This window comes from Carettochelys insculpta, unplaced genomic scaffold (genome assembly GCF_033958435.1).
Source record: "Carettochelys insculpta isolate YL-2023 unplaced genomic scaffold, ASM3395843v1 scaffold_0035, whole genome shotgun sequence".
Classification (NCBI taxonomy): domain Eukaryota; kingdom Metazoa; phylum Chordata; order Testudines; family Carettochelyidae; genus Carettochelys; species Carettochelys insculpta.
Window position 1 is genome coordinate 585,063 of NW_027439072.1, and position 18,611 is coordinate 603,673.

Here is an 18,611-nt window from a genome sequence, read left to right on the forward strand (position 1 = left end):
ATACAATCATGAATGGAGTGGAGAAAGTGGACACAGAAAAGTTATTTACTTGTTCCCATACTAAAAGAAGTAGAGGACACCAAATGAAATTAATGGGTAGCAGGTTCAAAACAAATAAAAGAAAGTTTTTCTTCACACAGGGCACAGTCAACCTGTGGAACTCCTTTCCAGAGGAGACTGTGAAGGCCAGGACTCGAACAGAGTTTAAAAAAGAGCTTGATAAATATTTGGAGGTGAGGTCCATAGGTGGCTATCAGCAAGGGGTAAGGGATGGTGCCCCTGGCCTTTTGTCGAAGGCGGGAGACGGATGGCAAGAGACAAATCGCTTGACCGTTGTCTTCGGTTCACCTCCTCTGGGGCACCCGGCACTGGCTACTGTCGTCAGACAGGATACTGGGCTAGATGGACCTTTGCTCTGACCCAGTACGGCCGTTCTTATGTTCACCTTATCGACTGGGTAAGGGCAGCGATGTTCTTATGTTATTTCTTAAGAGCCTTTCTGTGGGCACTGCTGAGCAGGGACCCCAGGGTTTCCAGGGTGGGACAGCCACATGGACACCTGCCTCAGGCCCTGTGGCTTGTGCTGCAGACTGGTCTATTGCTCTCAGTGTCAGAGAGAGGGGAGTGTGACATTCAACCCCACAGGCAAGTGTCTGCCCCTTTCCCAGCTGTGCACAGCCCAGCTCATCCCAGCTGCTGGGAGAGACCAGAGCCCCTGAGCCAGCCTGAGGGACAGGCCCTTCTCTCAGAGGTAGCTGCCCATGTCAGTGGCTGCAGCTGAGCCAAGGCTGCCCCCAACCTTGTCCCCATGTCTGGCTGGGGTGCTGCACCCCGGCTGTATTTGGGGCCCTGCTCACCCCAGGAAGCCGCACTGCAGGGAACAGGAGTGAGAGTACCACTGCCAGGCCAAATCTGCCCATCCTGTGTCCCTGGCGAACCAGCGAGTTGCAGAAAGGTTCCTGGCTGTGTTGACTTTGGGACATATGAAAAACATGTAACAGGAGAAGATGAGGTGGCCGAGTGGTTAAGGCGATGGACTGCTAATCCATTGTGCTCTGCACGCATGGATTCAAATCCCATCCTCATCGCATCTTTCTTTGTTGATTTCCAGCCTTATATTGGGATGCTACTTCCACCACAGCTGAGCCTCCTGCCTCCAAGCACAGGACACCTCTGTGAGGCTGAGCTGAGCTCTGGCTGCCAGAGGTGGGGGTGGGATGATTTCATTTGCCCTGAAAGTGCCAAGCCTGACTCCAGTGTCAGCTCCACTCACCTCTGCCCCCTGCAGTGCTGCTGCCTGGAGCTAAGCAGGGCCCCAAACACAGCCAGGGGTGTAGTTCCCTGGCAAGGAGGGGGCAGCCCTGACTCAGCTCAGGCCAGGCACAGGTGCAGCTGCCTCTGAGTGAAGGGCTGGTTCCCCAAGGCTTGATGCAGTGCTCTGGTCTCTCCCAGCTCCTTGGCTGGGCAGTGCACATCTGGGAAAAGAGCAGAGATTGCCCAGGGGGAAAGAATGTTTCTCTGCCCCTGACAGCAATAGATCCAGCCACAGGGCCTGGGGCAGGTCTCCATTCAACTGTCTCACCCTGAGCAAGCCCTGAATTCTTCTGTGCTTCTCAGCAGCTGGGGAAAAGCCTCTTTGGGACATATTTCCTGCTCCACAGCTGAAAGGAGCACACAGGAGCTGCTGGGTTCAGCTCCCAGGGGTGCCGGGCTGCTACCTTCTGCAGCACCAGGTGTTGGCCCTGACAGGACATGGGACTGGAGGGACCTTTGTTCTAACCCACAATGGATGTTCTGAAGATTCACATGCTGGTGACAGGCCAGTACTCCAGGCCCCCTGGGACACTCCTGTCTTTGTGGGAAAGGAGCAGCTCTGGGCTTTCAGGTCAAACCGCACATGGCGGCTGCCACACTGTGGGGTGGCTCTTGCAGTGCTGCTGAGCCCACCTTTGTGTGCTGTGTCTGAGACTGGAACCCCCAAGCCCCTTTGGGGTAACGACTGCGGCAGGACTGGTCAGTGTCCTGGCTCCAAAGCAGCCAGACCCACTGAAATGCCGGAGAGTCCACGGAAACACTTCCCTGCCCCTGGGCTGTTTTCATGGGCTAAACTCCCTTCCAGCATTGACCTGAGTGAGACGCTGACACGGCTACTTCCCAGCCCCAGCCCAGGGCACTCAGCCACCAGCACATCCAGGTGCTGCTCTCAGAGCTGGGGCAGCTGGGGTTGTCTTGTGCTGCAAGGCTGTAAAATGCCAGGGGAGTCACTTACCTTGAGTGCTCCTTCCTGCCCCATCTCCCCCTGCCCACTCCCAGCCATCGCTCCCAACCCTTGTTGCTACTCGCGCCAACTGGCCAGAGGGGAACATTTGTCTGAAGCCCCCAGAGCTCATTTTTCTTTTCTTTGCTTTTCCAGTTACCAGTCTGGAAAGAAGTCATGGAGATGCAAAGATTGGCAAGCTCGATGGTGATTGGGTGGGAATATCTAGCTGAGGGAGGCCACAACAGCCTTGGTTGGGAGTTCACAGAGGCTCTGGCCACACTAGCCTCTTGTTTGAGAGGGGCTGTGGTAATGAGCCACGTCGCCGGATGCTAACGAGGCACTGCCGTGAATGTGCAGCACCTCATTAACATAATGGCAGCCACTCTTGCTTTGAAAGTGCTGCTTTCAGAATACACACTGTGAGTGTAATAGGGGACCCTTCGAAACACTCCCCTGGATTTCAAAAGCCCCTTCTTCCCAAACAGCATCTGGTACAGGTGAAGAAACTTGAACTCATAACGTTTCTTTGCAATATTGGCCCCAAGCCATTGCACTACTGAAAGACGAGCAGCTTACCGATATGTACACCTCAGAGCTCAGCTCAATCACTGCCAAGGCTGGATCAACAGCTCAGAGGCCCTCACCGCTGTATGGCATTTTTGGGGGTGGCAGCCAAAAAGGAAGAGGAAAGACACTGACCACCTATGGTTAGACTGCAGGTGTATCTCAAAATAACTGGCGCAATTTGTGCATTGCCAATTGCATGGTTCATCTGGAAATACCTTATTTGAAATGTGGGCCAATTGCAAAGGTTCCATTTGCCCTCTCTGCAGGAGGGGGAGCAGAACCAGAACAGAGCACTGAAATGTCTGTACCTCTGTGTCTCTAAATAGCAGCTGCAGTCTAACCATCCCCAGGAAGCAAGCTGCAGGATCATCAAAAGTGCCAGATAAAGAAGTTACTGCCACTGACTGCACTCAGCAGCATCTGATTGATTGGTGGGTGTCCTTCAGCAGGTTCTTTTTGTAATGATAGATGATGCTCCAAGCAGATGAGAGAGAGGTGCCCCACACATGGTGGAAATCTGTCTCCCTAAGTGGCTGTAGCTCTGTTTGTGGGAGAAGCCAGAGAAGCAGGGGATGAGCTGTAATATGTGCATCGAGAAACAAAGTTTAATCAAACCTCATTTGTAAAACCACTGTGAGCTGGGGAAGGGACAGAAGCTGGGGGAAACAGTGTTTGTCCTGCAGGAGGGTGAAGGTGAATGAATCCAAGGGGCACTCTTTGTGTGGTGGTATAGTTCAGTGGTAGACTGTCTAAATACAGTTTTAGAGATTTTTTGGTCAGATCTAAAGACCTCCCTTTTCCCATCACATTCTGGATTTCTATTCTACGTGTATTTCTCATATGGACATGAACCCTCAACATTTGCTACCGCCAATGCATATAACCCTAGCAAACCCTTCCCTCAGCTGACAAGAGAGAGTGATATGAACAAAGAGGTGCTCACTGAGAGTCTATAAAGTGTATCACATTCAGCCACATCTATCTGCACACTTTTAAATGTGTGTGAATTCAGAGCCAGGGTTATTGTACCCTCCCTCACCCAGATATTCCTCGACAATCACCACCAGCCTTTCTTGTCTCTGCTTCTCCCTTACTTCTCTCCAGGCTGGTTACTTGAAAAGAATAATGAACCTGTCTAGTCTCTCTGGGCTTAGCAGAGAGAAGGGCAGGGATTGATGTCTGGGGGAGGACAGCAGCAGAGATGGGGCAGGAAGCAGTGTCCTGAGTGGCAGAACAGCTGGAGGGTGGCAAGCACTGCAAGGTGCCAGCTTAAAAATAGTTACAGGAGGTGAGAAAAAAAGCAAGTGACAGGTCCTATGGTGTAATGGGCAGCACTCAGGACTCTGAATCCTGTGATCTGAGTTCAAATCTCAGTGGGACCTTCTGTTTGTTCACTCTAAGCCTCTTCCCTATCTATAAATCAAGGGGGGGTGTCTTTATGCATGTGAGTGAGGATTTCTTCCTCCTGGTTGATTAATGAGGCCCCCTGGTGTTGGGTCTCTTGTTGGGGTGTTTCACTAATATACCTGCAATAAGTTGGGCCTCTGGAACACAGCAACCCTCTTAGGAATTCAGGAGGACCTGTGGCAGGTGCTGCAAATAGATGCATTGCTGTAAAGGCCAGAGAGAGGGGAGTGCCACATTCATTTCCCCAGGGCAAATGTCTGCCCCTTTCCCAGCTCTGCACAGCTCAGCCCAGCAGCTGAGAGAAACCAGAGCCCCTAAGGCAGCCTTGGGGAAAGGACCTTCCCTCCCAGGCAGGTTCCCATGCCCCTGTCTGCAGCTGAGTCACAGCTGTCCTTTCCCCTCTGCCTGGCTGAGGCATCACATTCCCCAGGTGTGTTTGGGGCCCTGCTTAGCAGGGGGGAGTGTGGCACTTTTGAGCTGACATCAGAGATATGTTGGGCCCTGCCATGGAAAATTAAAGCATCCCCCTCCAGCCTCATGCAGTTACCTTGTGCTTGGAGTCTGCCCAGCAGAGGAGCTGGAAGCCAGCAGGGTCAGGGATGGGGTGCGCAGAAAGCAGGAGATGCACAAGAGACTTCAGTAGGAAAGGAAGCAGAAAGGCCAAACAATAACGGGATTTGAATGCAGTGTGCAGAGTACAACACATTAGCAATCCTTTTCCTTTTCCCCTCAGCCACCTCACCTGAGTGGTGCCTGGGCTTTTGAAACATGCCAAGGTGAGCACTGCCAGGAACCTTTCTGCCACTCCTTGGCTGGCTGGGGACACCCGAGGGGCAGGTGTGGCTGTTTAAAGAGGCCCCCTGTGCTATTGTGCACTTCTTTGCTCCTCCCCTGGGCTCACCTTGTCCTGTAGACACACACTCAGTGGGCACCTGTGCTGAGCTTATGTCCCTGCAGCTGCCTGGCCTGGGCCTCTGCCTCGGGTGCTGTAGGGCAGCCGACTACTGAGAGAGAGAATTGGCCTCATCTGGGCTCTGGCCTGTGCAGCTCCACTGTCCCTCTACAACCATTGACAGTCGTATCATTAACACCCCAGACTCCAATCCTGTCCCTGAGCGCACACACACCACATGGCAGTGAGTGTGCCGGGGAAGCTGGGCTTGCATTGGCTGCATGCATTGGCCCAGAGCCCCCTAAATCAAGACATGAGTGAGGCAGGCTAACACCAGCACCACTGCCATGGGTCAGAAGGTGGCCTTGAGAGTGAAGAGACAAGACATTCACAGAGTGACACTTGAGTGGCTGAGGGTTCAGAGCCAGTCCAGCCAACTGAAGGGGGAGGTGTAGGAAGGAGTCCAGGGAGGAGCAGTGAGAGCTGGGAGGGGAAAGCCCAGTTGTGCTGGGAGTAGGGTCCCTCCGGGGCTGGAACCAGAGGGAGGATGGGCCTAGGTTCCCCCAGCTGCCACTGAGGTCATGGTGTAGACCAGGCCTGTGGCAGGGAATGAGAAGACTGCAGGGTCACTGTGGGAGTGACAGAGAATTGAAGGACTTGGTCCCAGGAGGGGGGAAATGCCAAGTTATCCAGACAAATGCTGAATCAAAAGCTGGACCTTTGCAGCTTCTGCCAGTGAGAGGTGCTGCCACAGCAAATGGGACAGGTGTCGTCACAGCAGGGGCCACATCTTGAGCAAATGAAGGGAAGAAAAACACACACAAGGACACCAGCCCCCACTTGTCCTGACACACTGTCAGAGAAAGGCAGAAGAAGGGCTAGTTTGGGCTTTGGAACCCTGGAGCTTTCTCATCCTGAGCAAGAAGCGCACCCTGAGACCACCCTCAGAAAAGAAGCTCTGGGGGCTCTTCAGGACCACGTTTCAGCAAAGAGCCAGTAGCTGATAAAAACAACAAGAAGTCCTTTGGCGCCTCACAGACGAGCAGCTATTTAGGAGCAGATGCTTCCGTGGGTTTCGTCAGTCCTACTGATAAGTCCTATGTCAAACTTCAGGACTACCACTGTGCAGACGTAACTTTGTGTGCCTGAGCCCCAGCCATGAGGCAGCTGCAGGAACGCTGTCGCCTCTGGAATGAGTTCAGTGGGTCAGAAGATCTCATTCAGCCAGAGGGGAATTGGCTCAAGTGGCACAGCGCTTGCTCAGCATGAGAGAGACTGTAGCACTGATGCCCACGTTCTCCAGGGGGAGGTGTGTTTTTATTCCCTCTTCTCCAAGGCAGTGTCAGGCCAGGGGCTAAGTGCTTCTAGTGCCTCCTTCCTCTTCCCACTTGGTAGCCCCCCACCAAAACAAGCCCACGCAGGGCAGAAAGCTGCTGGTCCCGGCCCTCCGAAATACTATTCAAACCCACCAGGGTTTTTAGAGACACGTCACTTCTTAGTTAATAGTTGAGAAGGAAAAATATCACTCACATGGAAATTCTTTCCCAGAACGGCCATTCCCATTGCATGGAGCACCAGTGCTCCACAGAGCAGCCTGGGAATGACTGGCTGAGAATCAGCACACGGGATCATTTCCAGGGCAGAAGGCAATATGCCGCCTCTATGATAGACCCAACCTGGAAAGCAGCCTATGGAAACTGGAAACACAGAAATGATCCAGGCACACGGACAGTACAGACAGAATGCCTGTCCACACTGGAGCTGGGGACGTGAGCTGGCTGGCTTATGTCGGTGGACAGCAGCAGCCTGGAGCTCTTTGCTGCCTTTTGACTCTGTGCAGACGAGAAAGGACAACTTGTTTCCAGCCACAGTGGAGGGTGGGGAGAAAAGAGGAGCTTTGCAAAGACGTGGGCCAAGTTATCCCTCCCACCCAGCCCATATGCTGTGGCTGGAAGCAGCTCCTGTCCCTTTCCTCCCACACACATTACAAAAATTGCTGCTGGGCACATTCTGATGGGAACCCTGACAGAAATCTGGGCTGGGCGTGTGACCCTGCAGGCTGCGTTCTGCTGGAATCCAACTGAACTTACTCAAACTTGAGGAATTTTACGGGTGTCCTGTATTCAGCAAACGGAAACACGGTCACTCTCGGGAAAGTGCTGCCTTGGATTGTGGAAGAGACTCCTTGACAAGAACCCGACCTTGTCTCTTGCAACAGTGTAAGATCTTCTCCAGCCCTAGAGGGGCTCGGTACAGGCACCTGACCCATTGTCATTGCCCCTACAAATACACATCTACATCCTTAGCCGTGCACAGCCTTGCCCTCCGCTTTGGAGCCAAAATCAACAAGCCATAGAACTCTACTGCAAAATCCTGGCCTCCATCTACATAATCTTACAGTCTTTCACCCATTCCCACTTTCTCCCTCTTCTGCGTACAGCACCTCTGAGAGCTGTGGAAAATGGATCTTCATTGCAGTGACTCCTCGGTCACAGCACAGTCACCGCAGTAGTGTTGCCGTTTTGCACAGGAAGGCAGCCAGAATTTGACTGGCCCTGCACCAAAAGATGAGGAAGTAGTAAACCAAACCAAACCGACCAAGCCGCTCACCTGAGAGGAGGAGTAACAAATAGACAAATAAGGTCTGGCTTATTGGACCACTTTCTGTTTTGTCACCTGATAGCAGCAGAGTTATTTCCCCGGATGTATCATTCCATAACCCCAGCTGTGAGCAGGCAGGGAACTCACGGCTCTGACTAGTGCAGCTCTCACTGAGCAGAGGCAGGGAGGGACCATGGCTGGCTTAAATCTCTGCAGCGTTCTGGTGACCGGGGCCAAGCAAGGAATTGGCCTGGAACTCGTCAAGCAGCTTCTGGGGAACTCCAACCCACCGGAGTGGGTCTTTGCCACCTGCCGGGATGCAGCAGGAGAGCGAATGCAGGTGAGATCACGGGGAGAGGGGGTGGAGTTAGCAGTAGCTGGAGGGGGAAGCAGAAGCTGCCCAAGGGGCTTCCAGTGTTGCAGCACTTGGGGCTGAGACCCACACACTAGAGCAGGCAATGACTGCTGACCCTGCTCCAGCTCGAAGGTGCGGAGCTGCACCCCAAACCCTCTACACCTGGCAGCTCAGGTCCCAGAGAGGTGAGGTTGTGGCAGCACTGGCTGAGCCTGGGGCAACTACCCAGGGGCTGTGGACCGTCTTGCCCAGCATAGGTGAATAATGACTATAGCACAGCTATACCCAGTCCCACCAGCCTCCAGGGAGCCCAGTTCATGAGTCTGACACCTCCCTTGTCTGCCACTGCCTCAGGCCCTCTGTCTTCTCAGCTCTGCTCCCACACCCAGCCTGGGGAACTGCAGGTTCTGAGTAACTTCTGGTTGAGGGCACCTGCTCCTTCCACAGCTGACAAAATCCCCGCTCACAACCAGCTCATGAGAGCTTGCGACACTGTCAACCCCCAGCTGCTGGGAGGGGACTTCCCTTACCTCCCCTGGAGGAACTGCCCTCCAACCCCTTCCTCCCACTCCCCATTAGTGATGGGGAAGTGATTTGTGTCCCAGACTCCACCACACTCAGTTAGACAATGGCACTGGAAATGCTCAGGGGCAATTAGAAGCCTCCTACTGCTGCAGAACCCAGGGCAGGTTGTTGCACAAGGAGGCTTGGTGGAGAAAAGCAGTTAAGACATTGACTCGGTTCCCAGGGTCAGTGGGGACCTGGATTCTGCCCAGCCTGGCCCTGGGCGTGGGCCCAATGTCAATAACCATTTACTTTGTTCTTTTTCAGGAATTGCAGAAGCTGGAGGCCAAACATCCGAACCTGGTGATCGTTGCACTGGGTGGGTGCCCGGCCCCAGGCCCAGAGCTGAGGTTCCATCTCCCTGCAGCATGTTCTTCCTGTTCCTATCCCCCTCTGCATCCCCCCTCCCAGGTTCACCCAATCCCAGTGAGGAGAACAGGACCAGAGTCAATAATCGCTGAGAGCCCATTGACACCTTCCCCAGCCCCAGAGGAGGCAGGTGTGAGTGGAAATTCTGGCAGGGTTGGTTGGCTCTGGAGAGGCTGGAAAGCCCCAGGACCACCATGTGGCAGGTTCCTCCTGTGAGAGTCACACATGGGCAGCTCTGTCCGGCATTCCCACCTCTGAGATGGAGCCCTGTATGTCCAGCTGGGGACTTGTCTCACCTACAATGCATGACAAGCAATTCTAAATCATCCACTTCCTTTGTCTAAGTGAGATCAATGCCACACGTATGAACTAATCACTAACTCCAGCACATTTCCATTTTCTGGGCTACTCAGATTGTCCAAGGAACTGATCATAATTGTCTCTCTGAACTAGCTTTTCCTCTTGTTGCTCCAGCACAGCTCCCCATGCCTGGACCCAGCAGCAGTCCCCACCCGCACCTCCCTTCCCCAACCCCCCTCCCACCTCTGAGCCCAATGGAAGAAGCCCTCTGGCCCAGGGGGCTGTGCTGTGGTGGGGGTGACATCGGAGAGGGGGAATCATGCTCTTGACCCCCTGCTCTGTCGCTGTAGATGTCACAGACCCAGCCAGCATCAAGGCGGCGGCAGCCAGAGTTGAGACACACCTGAAAGGCTCGGGGCTTAATCTGCTGATAAACAACACTGGGATAGTGAAGTTGAACACACTGGAGTCAGAGACACCAGAGGACATGGCCCTGGTGTACGCGACCAACGTGACGGGGCCCTTGCTGGTGAGCCAGGTAAGGGCCCTGACAGAGAGCACATGGACAAATGCACCAGGGTTTGACAGCGCTTGGGCCAGGAGTCCTCCCTTCCCTGGGATTGGGTCACTGGATCAATATGGGGCCTTGGCTGGGAGCTCAAAGGCTGCAGCTGCATCATGGAACTTGAACCTCTCAGAAAGAAAACCTCACCCCCAGATCCCTGCATGGCCCTGGCTCTGCACCCACAGAGCTTCAGTCCCTCACTTTTCAGCACCCAGAGCATCAGAGCAAGGACAGTGCGATGCACGAGGCCCCAGTTTCCTCATACAAGAGACTCCCTGTCCCCCTCATCTCACCATTATGTGTCGGGTTAAGTGGCCTCTCCCCACACCCCTCGGATGGGGCCCTGGCAGCAGAGAGGCACCTGTCTCCTCCAGGGCCGAGGGTGACTGCAGCCTGCAGCTGCAAGATGCTCTCTGGATGCCTGGGCTGAGGCTCATGGACACAGGGCCAGTCAGGAACTACGGCCCTTCGAACTGTGAGGACAGAAACGTGTCCTTTCTCCTGACAGACAGTCCCCAGTGGGATGAGCAGCAGGAAGGGGCTGTCAGGGCTGTTCTCCTCCTTTACCAAAGGCACCGAGTGCTTGTGAGCATCTGTCTGAAGCCCCTGGGCCCCCTGGGCAGCTCATGAGGCTCACAAATGGGGGTCTGGGTCCGAGCGCTGGCAGGTGTCTGGGTGAAGGAGGGGCCACTGGTGCCTGCTCCACCCCATGCCCTGCCCCCACTCAGCCTGTTCCCCTGATGCCCCACCCGCACTGCACCCACACTCAGCCCCACCCCCACTTCATCCCCAGCCTGAGGGGATTTTTGAGTCACTCGCACCAGGAACTGGCACTAACTCGACAGCCCAGAAAATGAGCTTCCCCGTGTGTTCACTTCGAACCCATCTCAGTGCTGGGTGCTCAGCAGAGTGATGGACCCCGGCTGGGCTCACCTCGGCTGCCTTGCGAGCAGCAGCCCTGCTGACCCTGCGTGTGGGGGAGCACAAGGGGCTGGGGGGGCGGCAGGACAAGCTCGGAGGGCTCCACGCTGGGTGGGTCTGTCACTGGCCTGTGTGTGGAGACCGAGTGTGGCGCAGGCCGGGGAGTCAGGGCTTGTGTGGCCAGAGGCCGGGGAGTTCAGGCACCTGCTCTGGAGCCGGCACAGACCAGTTAGCTTCACGCCAAGAGCAGCTGGTGGGGAGATGCCTCAGAGCAGGGGAAAGAGATTCTTCCAACCCCGGCAGGGCTGTGGGGAGGCTCTGTGCCCTCCCTGGTCCTCACCCTTCCACTCCTCTCCCCACACACCCTGGCTCCTGGCCAAGCCACAAGCTGTAGCCAAGCTGAGCATGTTGGAACTTCTTGAACTAAAGGAGAGGCAGGTGGGGAAGCAGCATCTAGCCTGAGTCACTAATCCTCGGTGCTCCTGGCGAGGACACAGTGGGGGTCCCCACAGGTGTCCACATGACTCTTCCTCTGCCCTGGCTCTGGCTTGCAGCTTTGCCTGGGCAAAGCCTCTTTGCTGAATAGCCACAGCTAAGCCACAGTGAGACCCATGTGGGCAGCTGTGGGGAACTGCAGACCCCTCATCTGCCCTGGATGGGGACTCTGAAGGCAGGGACATGAGCTGGGGATCACTGTTGGCCTCTACAGGGCATGAGTAGGATCCACAGCTCTGCACAGCTGCCTGGGTGGGGCTCCTGCTTCTGACCTGGCTGTGGGGTGGGCATCAGGGGGAAGAACAGAGACACATCCCGTTCTGGAGACCTGCCTTACGAGCATGATGCTGGTTCCTTTTCTGACCCAATGGCTGCTCTGCTCTCCCCTCTGCCCAGGCCTTCCTGCCCTTGCTGAAGCAGGCTGCCCAGGGAAGCCCCCAGACAGGGCTGAGCTGCAGCAAGGCGGCCATCGTCAACATCTCCAGCGAGGGTGGCTCCATCCAGAATGTCTGTGGCTGGCGTACGGTCCAAATCATCTCCTATCGCTGCAGCAAGGTACAGGGCACACCCAGCAGGGCCTGACTGCTGCCTGGGTTTGCTACTTGCACAAACCCCGTCAGTCGGTGTCTTCCCCTTGTTCCCCATCCTGCTGCCACCACTCCAGCCTCCAGCGCTGTGTTGGGCAGGGCCGGCAGTTCTTTGTCTGCCTGCAATTCACTTGGGCTTTAGACCAGAGTTCCCATCCGGTGAGGAACTTTCTGTTTTGCTTGTATCCCGCCAGAGAAAACCCCACGCAGTCATGCTCAGGTTGGACATATCCCATTTAGAGACCATCCCCAGTTCAGGTCCAGGGCTCCAGATCCTCACTGTGCCTGCCAGAGTTGTGGAGGAACCCAAAGGAGCATCAATGTCCCAGTCCCACTTTCCCATATCGGCCCAGGTCTTGCATAACCAAGAGCAGCTTAAGCACAGCTCTCAGGTGTGCTCACCAGTCACAGCTCCCTGGAGGCCTCAGCATCAGTAGCTTACCAAAGTGCAGCTACATACACACAACTGTGGGTTCTTATCATCTATGAGAGCATGAGAGAGAGCCGCTCAGAGGAGCGTTTTCTTCTCACGAGTGTGTCCTGAAAGCTGAGTGCTTCAGCAGCCATCCAGTAGAAACTCAAATACTGCCCAGCTGGTTAGCAGAGCACCAGCAGCAGGCAGCTTGTGTTTTTGTTGGTGATGCCCATCCGCCCGTCCATCAGGATACATAACATTTATTCTGCACACGGAAAGATGAAATTAAAAGGAACGCTGCTCTCGCCCCTTTGTCCATGTGTCCCGTCCCTTCCTTCAGGAGTGTGGGTCATTTCCTACAGGGCTCATTCCCTCCCCCACACTCTGCTGTCTCTGCTCATGGCACCTCGTCCTCAGGCTGCTCTGAACATGCTCACCAAGTGCCAGGCCTTGGGGTACGGCGGAGACGGGATCCTGAGTGTCGCTGTCCATCCTGGCTGGGTGCAGACAGACATGGGGAATTCCATCTCTGCCCAGGTTGGTTCCTTGCTGGGAGAGGCCAGTGGTAGCCATATGTTGGGACAGATGTTCGTTGTAGGGTTAATGGTTATGCTGGAACCTGTCCTGCCCTGCACGAAGGGATCATGTCCCACTCAGATGCCCTCAGGGATTCAGTGCTGTGCCCTGGGCTTCCAACCTCCTGCTGGTGCTTGCTTAACTCCTCAATCTGCTGGCATCCCAGAGTGAAGGTGAGCAGAGCTGCTGCTGTGCGGAGCCGGAGACGGGGAGTTGGTTGTCTCGGGCACCAGCTCACAGGTACTTCTATTGGGGTCATATCTGTGATCTCCACCCAGTACCCTCATGTACCCCAAAGCCCAAGTCCCAGCCTGGACCCTGGATCCCTTCTGCACCCCACTCCCAAACAAGAGCCTAAAGCCACTCCAGCACCCCAGCCCAGAGCCTGGACCCCCATCCTCACACCCACCCCCAGTCCTGAGCACCTTCCACACCCTGAGCTCCCTTCTGAGAACACAAATCCCTCATTTCTAGCACCTCCCTAAAGCCCAAACTCCCAGCCAGAGCCCTCACACTCCTGCACCCCAACCCTCAGTCCCAGCCAGGAGCCCTTTCCCCCCTCAGACCCCTTGGCCATGCTCCCAGCACAGGAATTGTGCTTTGTGCACCAGGGTGAAGGGAAGGTGTCACACAACAGCTGCGTGTTGCACGTCCCTCTGCCTTGGGACACATAAGAACATTTGTGCCACTCAGGGCAGGCAAAGGTCAAGGGGACTCCAGCTGGGCCCCTGGGGTCCTGGATCACTCCCAGAGCATCTCACCCGACTCACTCTGCTTTCCCCCCAGCAGGCCCCACTGACGGTGGAGGCGAGTGTCCGAGGGATGCTGCACGTGCTCTCCACGCTCTGCGAGAAGCACAACGGGGCCTTTGTGAACTGGGAAGGGGAAGTTCTTCCCTGGTGAGATGTTCCCAGCCCTGCTCCAGGAGCCCCAGGTCAGACTGTTCCAGTGACCACACCGTCAGCCCTGCCTGTGTCCTCAATAAACCCACTGAGCGAATGCAGCAGCCCTGACTAAGCTTGGCCTGCTCTGTCCTCTCCTGGAAGCCACCGGCTGCACCCAGGTGGAGCTGCCTTTGGTTCCTCTCCCCACACCCAAAGCCTAGACCTGGCCTGGGAGGGAGGAGCTGGTGGTGGCAGTCAGGGGTGGGGAAAACAACCAGGACCTCGCTGCTTCAGGGAAGAGGCCCAGGGAGACCCAATGGGCACTAACACCCCTTCTCCCACTCTCGTGCCGTGTATTGAATTTGCCACCCCGCGCTATCCCGGCTGATGCTACCTGACCTGAGCCAAGACACCCCTGCCCCCAAGGCAGCCCAGAAGGCGCTGGGATGGGGTGGCCATGAGCCTCTGGATACACTGGGTCTCTCTCTTCATGTGTCTGTCATACAGGAGGATTCTATGGGCACAGCTGAGAGAGCCAAACCAGGGCAAATTGCTAACACAAGGTGTAGAAACGTGGGCCAGGGACATGTGCCGGCTGGGCTCACCCTGGCTCCCTTGGGAGCAGGAGGCCTGCTGACCCTGCGTGTGATGGAGCACAAGGGGCTGGGGGGCGGCAGGACAGGCCCGGAGGGCTCCAAGCTGGGTGAGTCTGTCCCTGGCCTGTGTGCAGAGACCGAGTCTGGCGCAGGCCGGGGAGTCAGGGCTTGTGTGGCCAGAGGCCGGGGGGTTCAGGCACCTGCTCCGGAGCCAGCACAGACCAGTTCGCTTCACGGCAAGGGCAGCTGGTGGGGAGATGCCTCAGAGCAGGGGAAAGAGATTCTTCCAACCCCGGCAGGGCTGTGGGGAGGCTCTGTGCCCTCCCTGGTCCTCATCCTTCCACTCCTCTCCCCACACACCCTGGCTCCTGGCCAAGCCACAAACTGTAGCCTGGCTGGGCAACTCAAATCATTTACCTGCCCAGGGGAGGCAGGTGGGGGAGCAACATCCAGCCTGAGTCCCTGATCCTGGGGCCTTCTGCCCAGGATATAGGGGGCGTTCCCACAGGTGTCCACATGACTCTTCCCCTGCCCTGGCTCTGGCTTGCAGCCTGGCCCAGCAAAGACTCACAGCTGAGGAGCTGCAGCTGACCCATGCTCAGAGCCATGTGGGCAGCTGTGGGGAGCCGCAGACCCCCGCATCTATCTGCCCTGGATGGGGACTCCGAAGGCGGGCACATGAGTTGGGTCATTCTGGGCTCCTACCTGGGCATGAGCAGGGTCCACAGCTCCCCACACCTGCCTGTGTGGGGCTCCTTCTTCTGGCCTGGCCGGGGGTTGAGTTTCAGGGGGAAGAGCAGAGACCCACCGCATTCTGGTGGCCTGTCTCGTGAGCACGAGGCTGGTTCCTTTGCTGACCTCACGGCTGCTCTGATCTCCCCACTGCCCAGGCCTTCCTGCCCTTGCTGAAGCAGGCTGCCCAGGGAAACCCCCAGACAGGGCTGAGCTGCAGCAAGGCGGCCGTCGTCAACATGTCCAGCAAGACTGTCTCCATCCAGAATCTTTACCTCTGGCATCTGGGACAAGTCATCTCCTATCGCTGCAGCAAGGTACAGGGCACACCCAGCAGGGCCGGACTGCTGCCTGGGTTTGCTACTTACACAAATTTGTTTAACTCGGAGTGTTCCCCTTGGTCCTTGTCCTACTGCCAACACTCCAGCCTCCAGCGCTGTGCTGGGCAGGTCCGGCAGATTTTTGTCTGCCTGCAATTCACTTGGGCTTCAGATCAGAGTTCCCATCCGGTGAGAAACTTTCTGTTGTGCCTGTATCCCGCTGGAGAAATCCTCACACTCTGAGGGTCCAGGGCAGCTCAGCCCCCGTCCAGCCAGTCTCAGCTCAGGGAAGGTCACTGCAGAGCCGTGAATTCTATCCCCCCTGGGGTGGACATACCCCACTTTGATACTGTCCCCAGTTCAACTCAAGGGGGTCAGATCCTTGCTGTGCCTGGTGCAAATGTGGGGTACCACAAAGGAGCATCGATGTCACATTTCCACTTTACTCTAACTGCCCAGATCCTGCATAACAGAGAGCAGCCTCAGCACGGCTCTCATGTGTGCTCACCTGTCACGGCTCACTGCAGGCCTGTCAGCATCAGTGGCTCATCAGAGTGCAGCCACACCTGCATCTCGGTGGCTTGCTGTCCTCATTGAGCCCATCAGAGACTGCAGCTCACACGAGTGTTTTCTTCTCACTAGTGTTTCTGACAGGCTGAGTCCTTGGGCAGTCATCCGGGAAAAACTCACATGCCACCCAGGTGATCAGCAGAGCGCGCACAGCCGGCAGCGTGTGTTTTCATTGGTGGGTGCCATCCACACATGCTTCAGTGCACACAAAATTTATTCTGCACATAGAAGGAGAAAAATAAAAGGAGCTCTGCTCTCACACCTTTGTCTCTCTGTCTCTCCCATCCCTCCCTTCGGGAGGGTGGGTCGTTTCCTGCAAGGCTCATTCCCTCCCCCACAATCTTTTGTCTCTGCTCATGGTGTCTCACCCACAGACTGCTCTGAACATGCTCACCAAGTGCCAGGCCTTGGGGTATGGTGGAGACGGGATCCTGAGTGTCGCTGTCCATCCTGGCTGGGAGCAGACATGGGGAATTCTGGCTCCATCCAGGTAGGTACCTCGCTCGGAGCGGACAGTGATTGCCAAGTGTTAGGAGCAGATGTTCATTGTAGGGGTAATGGCTGTGCTGGAACCCATCCTGCCCTCCACCTCTGCCCTGAATGGAGGGATCGTGTCCCACTCAGATGCCCTCAGGGATTCCATGCTGTGCTCTGGGCTTCCAACATCCTGCTGCTCCTTGCTTGGTTCCTCAAGCTGCTGGCATCCCAGAGTGAAGGTGAGCAGAGCTGCTGCTGCTGCTGCTGCTGCTGCTGCTGCTGCTGTGGGGTTTTTATGGGCACCAGCTCACAGGTACTTGCATGCACTCATGTCTGTGCTCTCCACCCAGTATCTTCATGTACCCCAAAGCCCAACTCCTAGCCTGGACCCTGGACAACTTCTACAGCCCACTCTCCAGCCAAGAGCTGAAACCCACTCCAGTTCCCCAGCCCAGAGCCTGGATCCCCATCCTCACACCCACCCCCCAGTCCTGAGCACCTTCCACACCTTCTGGCAGAATAAATTACTAATTTCCAGCATTTCCCTGAAGCCCAAACTCCCAGGCAGAGCCCTCACACTGCTGTACCCCAACCCTCTGTCCCAGCCCAGAGCCCCTCCCCCACTCAGACCCCTTGGCCCCACTCCCACCACATGAATTGTGTTACGTGCACCAGGGTGAAGGTCACGCATCACAACACAGCTGTGTTTTGCACACCCCTCTGCCTTTGGACACACAAGAAAATTCATGCCACTCAGGGGAGGGACAGTTCAAGGGAACTCCAACTCCCTCACCTCACTCTGCTTCCCCCCACCCACAGGCCCCACTGACGGTGGAGGCGAGTGTCAGAGGGATGCTGCACGTGCTCTCCACGCTCTGCGAGAAGGACAATGGATGTTTTGTGAACTGGGAAGGGAAAGTTCTTCCCTGGTGAGATGTTCCCAGCCCTGCGCCAAGAGCCCTGCGCCAGGCTTTTCCATTGGCCGTGCTGTCAGCTGTGCCTGTGGCCTCAATAAACCTAATGAGCTAACGCAGCAGCCCTGCCTGAGCCGGCCCTGCTCTGTCCTGTCCTGGAAGACACTGGCTGCGCCCAGGTGGAGCTGCCATGTGACCATTGGTTCCTCCCCGCACAGCCAAAGCACAGAGCTGGCCTCTGAAGGAGGAGCTTTGGGTGGGTGGCTGTCTGGGAGGGGGTGGCTGAGGGTGGAAGCCAGTGGTGAGGAGGACACCCAGGACTGCGAGAGACAAGCTGGCACTTCCAAGTTTGCAGCTTCAAAGTTGTCCGGGGGGGGGGGGGAGAGAATTAGCTTAATGAAGTGCTGCATTTGCATCACAGCTCTTCCTTAGTAATCTCCCAACACCCTATTTCCCATGCTCCCTTCCAAGATGGGAGCCAGTGCAGACACAGCCTGAGACAGCCAGGCAGGTTACTGAACTCATTAGGAAACAGTGGATGGCTTTTTTCGAGGTCTTTAAGCCTCTTTCTACGAGAAATAGTGCCTATTCCAAAAGAGAGAATGGGGGCTGTATGGACAGGTAAGTGGGGCTCTTTCAAAGAATAGTTTATTCCGAAATAATGCTGCTGTGTCGCCATAGCACCAGTGTGCTTCAAGGGCTCTAATCTGAGCTAGGCTCTCTGGTGTGGGGACGTGCTGTTTTCCTATAGGTTTTGTTTATTCTGGGGCTTCCTTGTCACGTGAAGGCTTCATTATCAAATGGCTTATTTGGGAGGAATAATTCTGAAATAAGCTGTTCTGAAATAACTCTGTAGTGCAGACAAACCTGGAAAACCTCTGCCCTGGGGAATAACAATGGTGGTGAACTGGCAATGTGTAAAGACAAATTCCTGATTACAACCAGTCACAGTGTGGGATTATTTCGGGTGTGTCGACACTACAGAGTTTATATATATATATATATATACACACACACATATGAGGATACACGTCATAGAACTGGAAGGGACCTCAGGAGGTCATTGAATCCAGTCCTCTGCCCTCCTGGCAGGACCTAACACCTTCCCTGACAGGTTTGTTTTTTTTTTATCTCTATATAGGGCTTGTCTACACTGCCTCTACCTCCCCACTTGGAAGGGAGCATGGTACGTAGGGTGTAGGGAGATTGTTAATGAAGTGCTGTGCTGCACAGGCAGCGCTTCG

At 55.7% G+C, this 18,611-nt stretch overlaps 1 protein-coding gene and 2 non-coding genes across 3 annotated transcripts; all 3 read left to right on the top strand.

Annotated features, from left to right (window-relative positions):
• Positions 1-1,006: 1,006 nt before the first annotated feature.
• On the top strand, positions 1,007-1,088 carry TRNAS-GCU (transfer RNA serine (anticodon GCU)). Its single transcript has one exon. It is a non-coding gene; the product is annotated as a tRNA-Ser (tRNA).
• A 3,049-nt stretch (positions 1,089-4,137) lies between these two features.
• TRNAQ-CUG (transfer RNA glutamine (anticodon CUG)) lies at positions 4,138-4,209 on the top strand. The gene has a single exon. It is a non-coding gene; the product is annotated as a tRNA-Gln (tRNA).
• A 3,711-nt stretch (positions 4,210-7,920) lies between these two features.
• On the top strand, positions 7,921-13,873 carry LOC142005749 (C-signal-like). Its single transcript, XM_074983099.1, has 6 exons — positions 7,921-8,067; positions 8,914-8,965; positions 9,666-9,853; positions 11,693-11,851; positions 12,716-12,835; positions 13,661-13,873. Exons 1-6 carry the CDS (start codon positions 7,921-7,923, stop codon positions 13,775-13,777), a joined length of 783 nt encoding a protein of 260 aa, XP_074839200.1. The 3' UTR covers positions 13,778-13,873.
• The last annotated feature ends 4,738 nt before the right edge of the window (positions 13,874-18,611 follow it).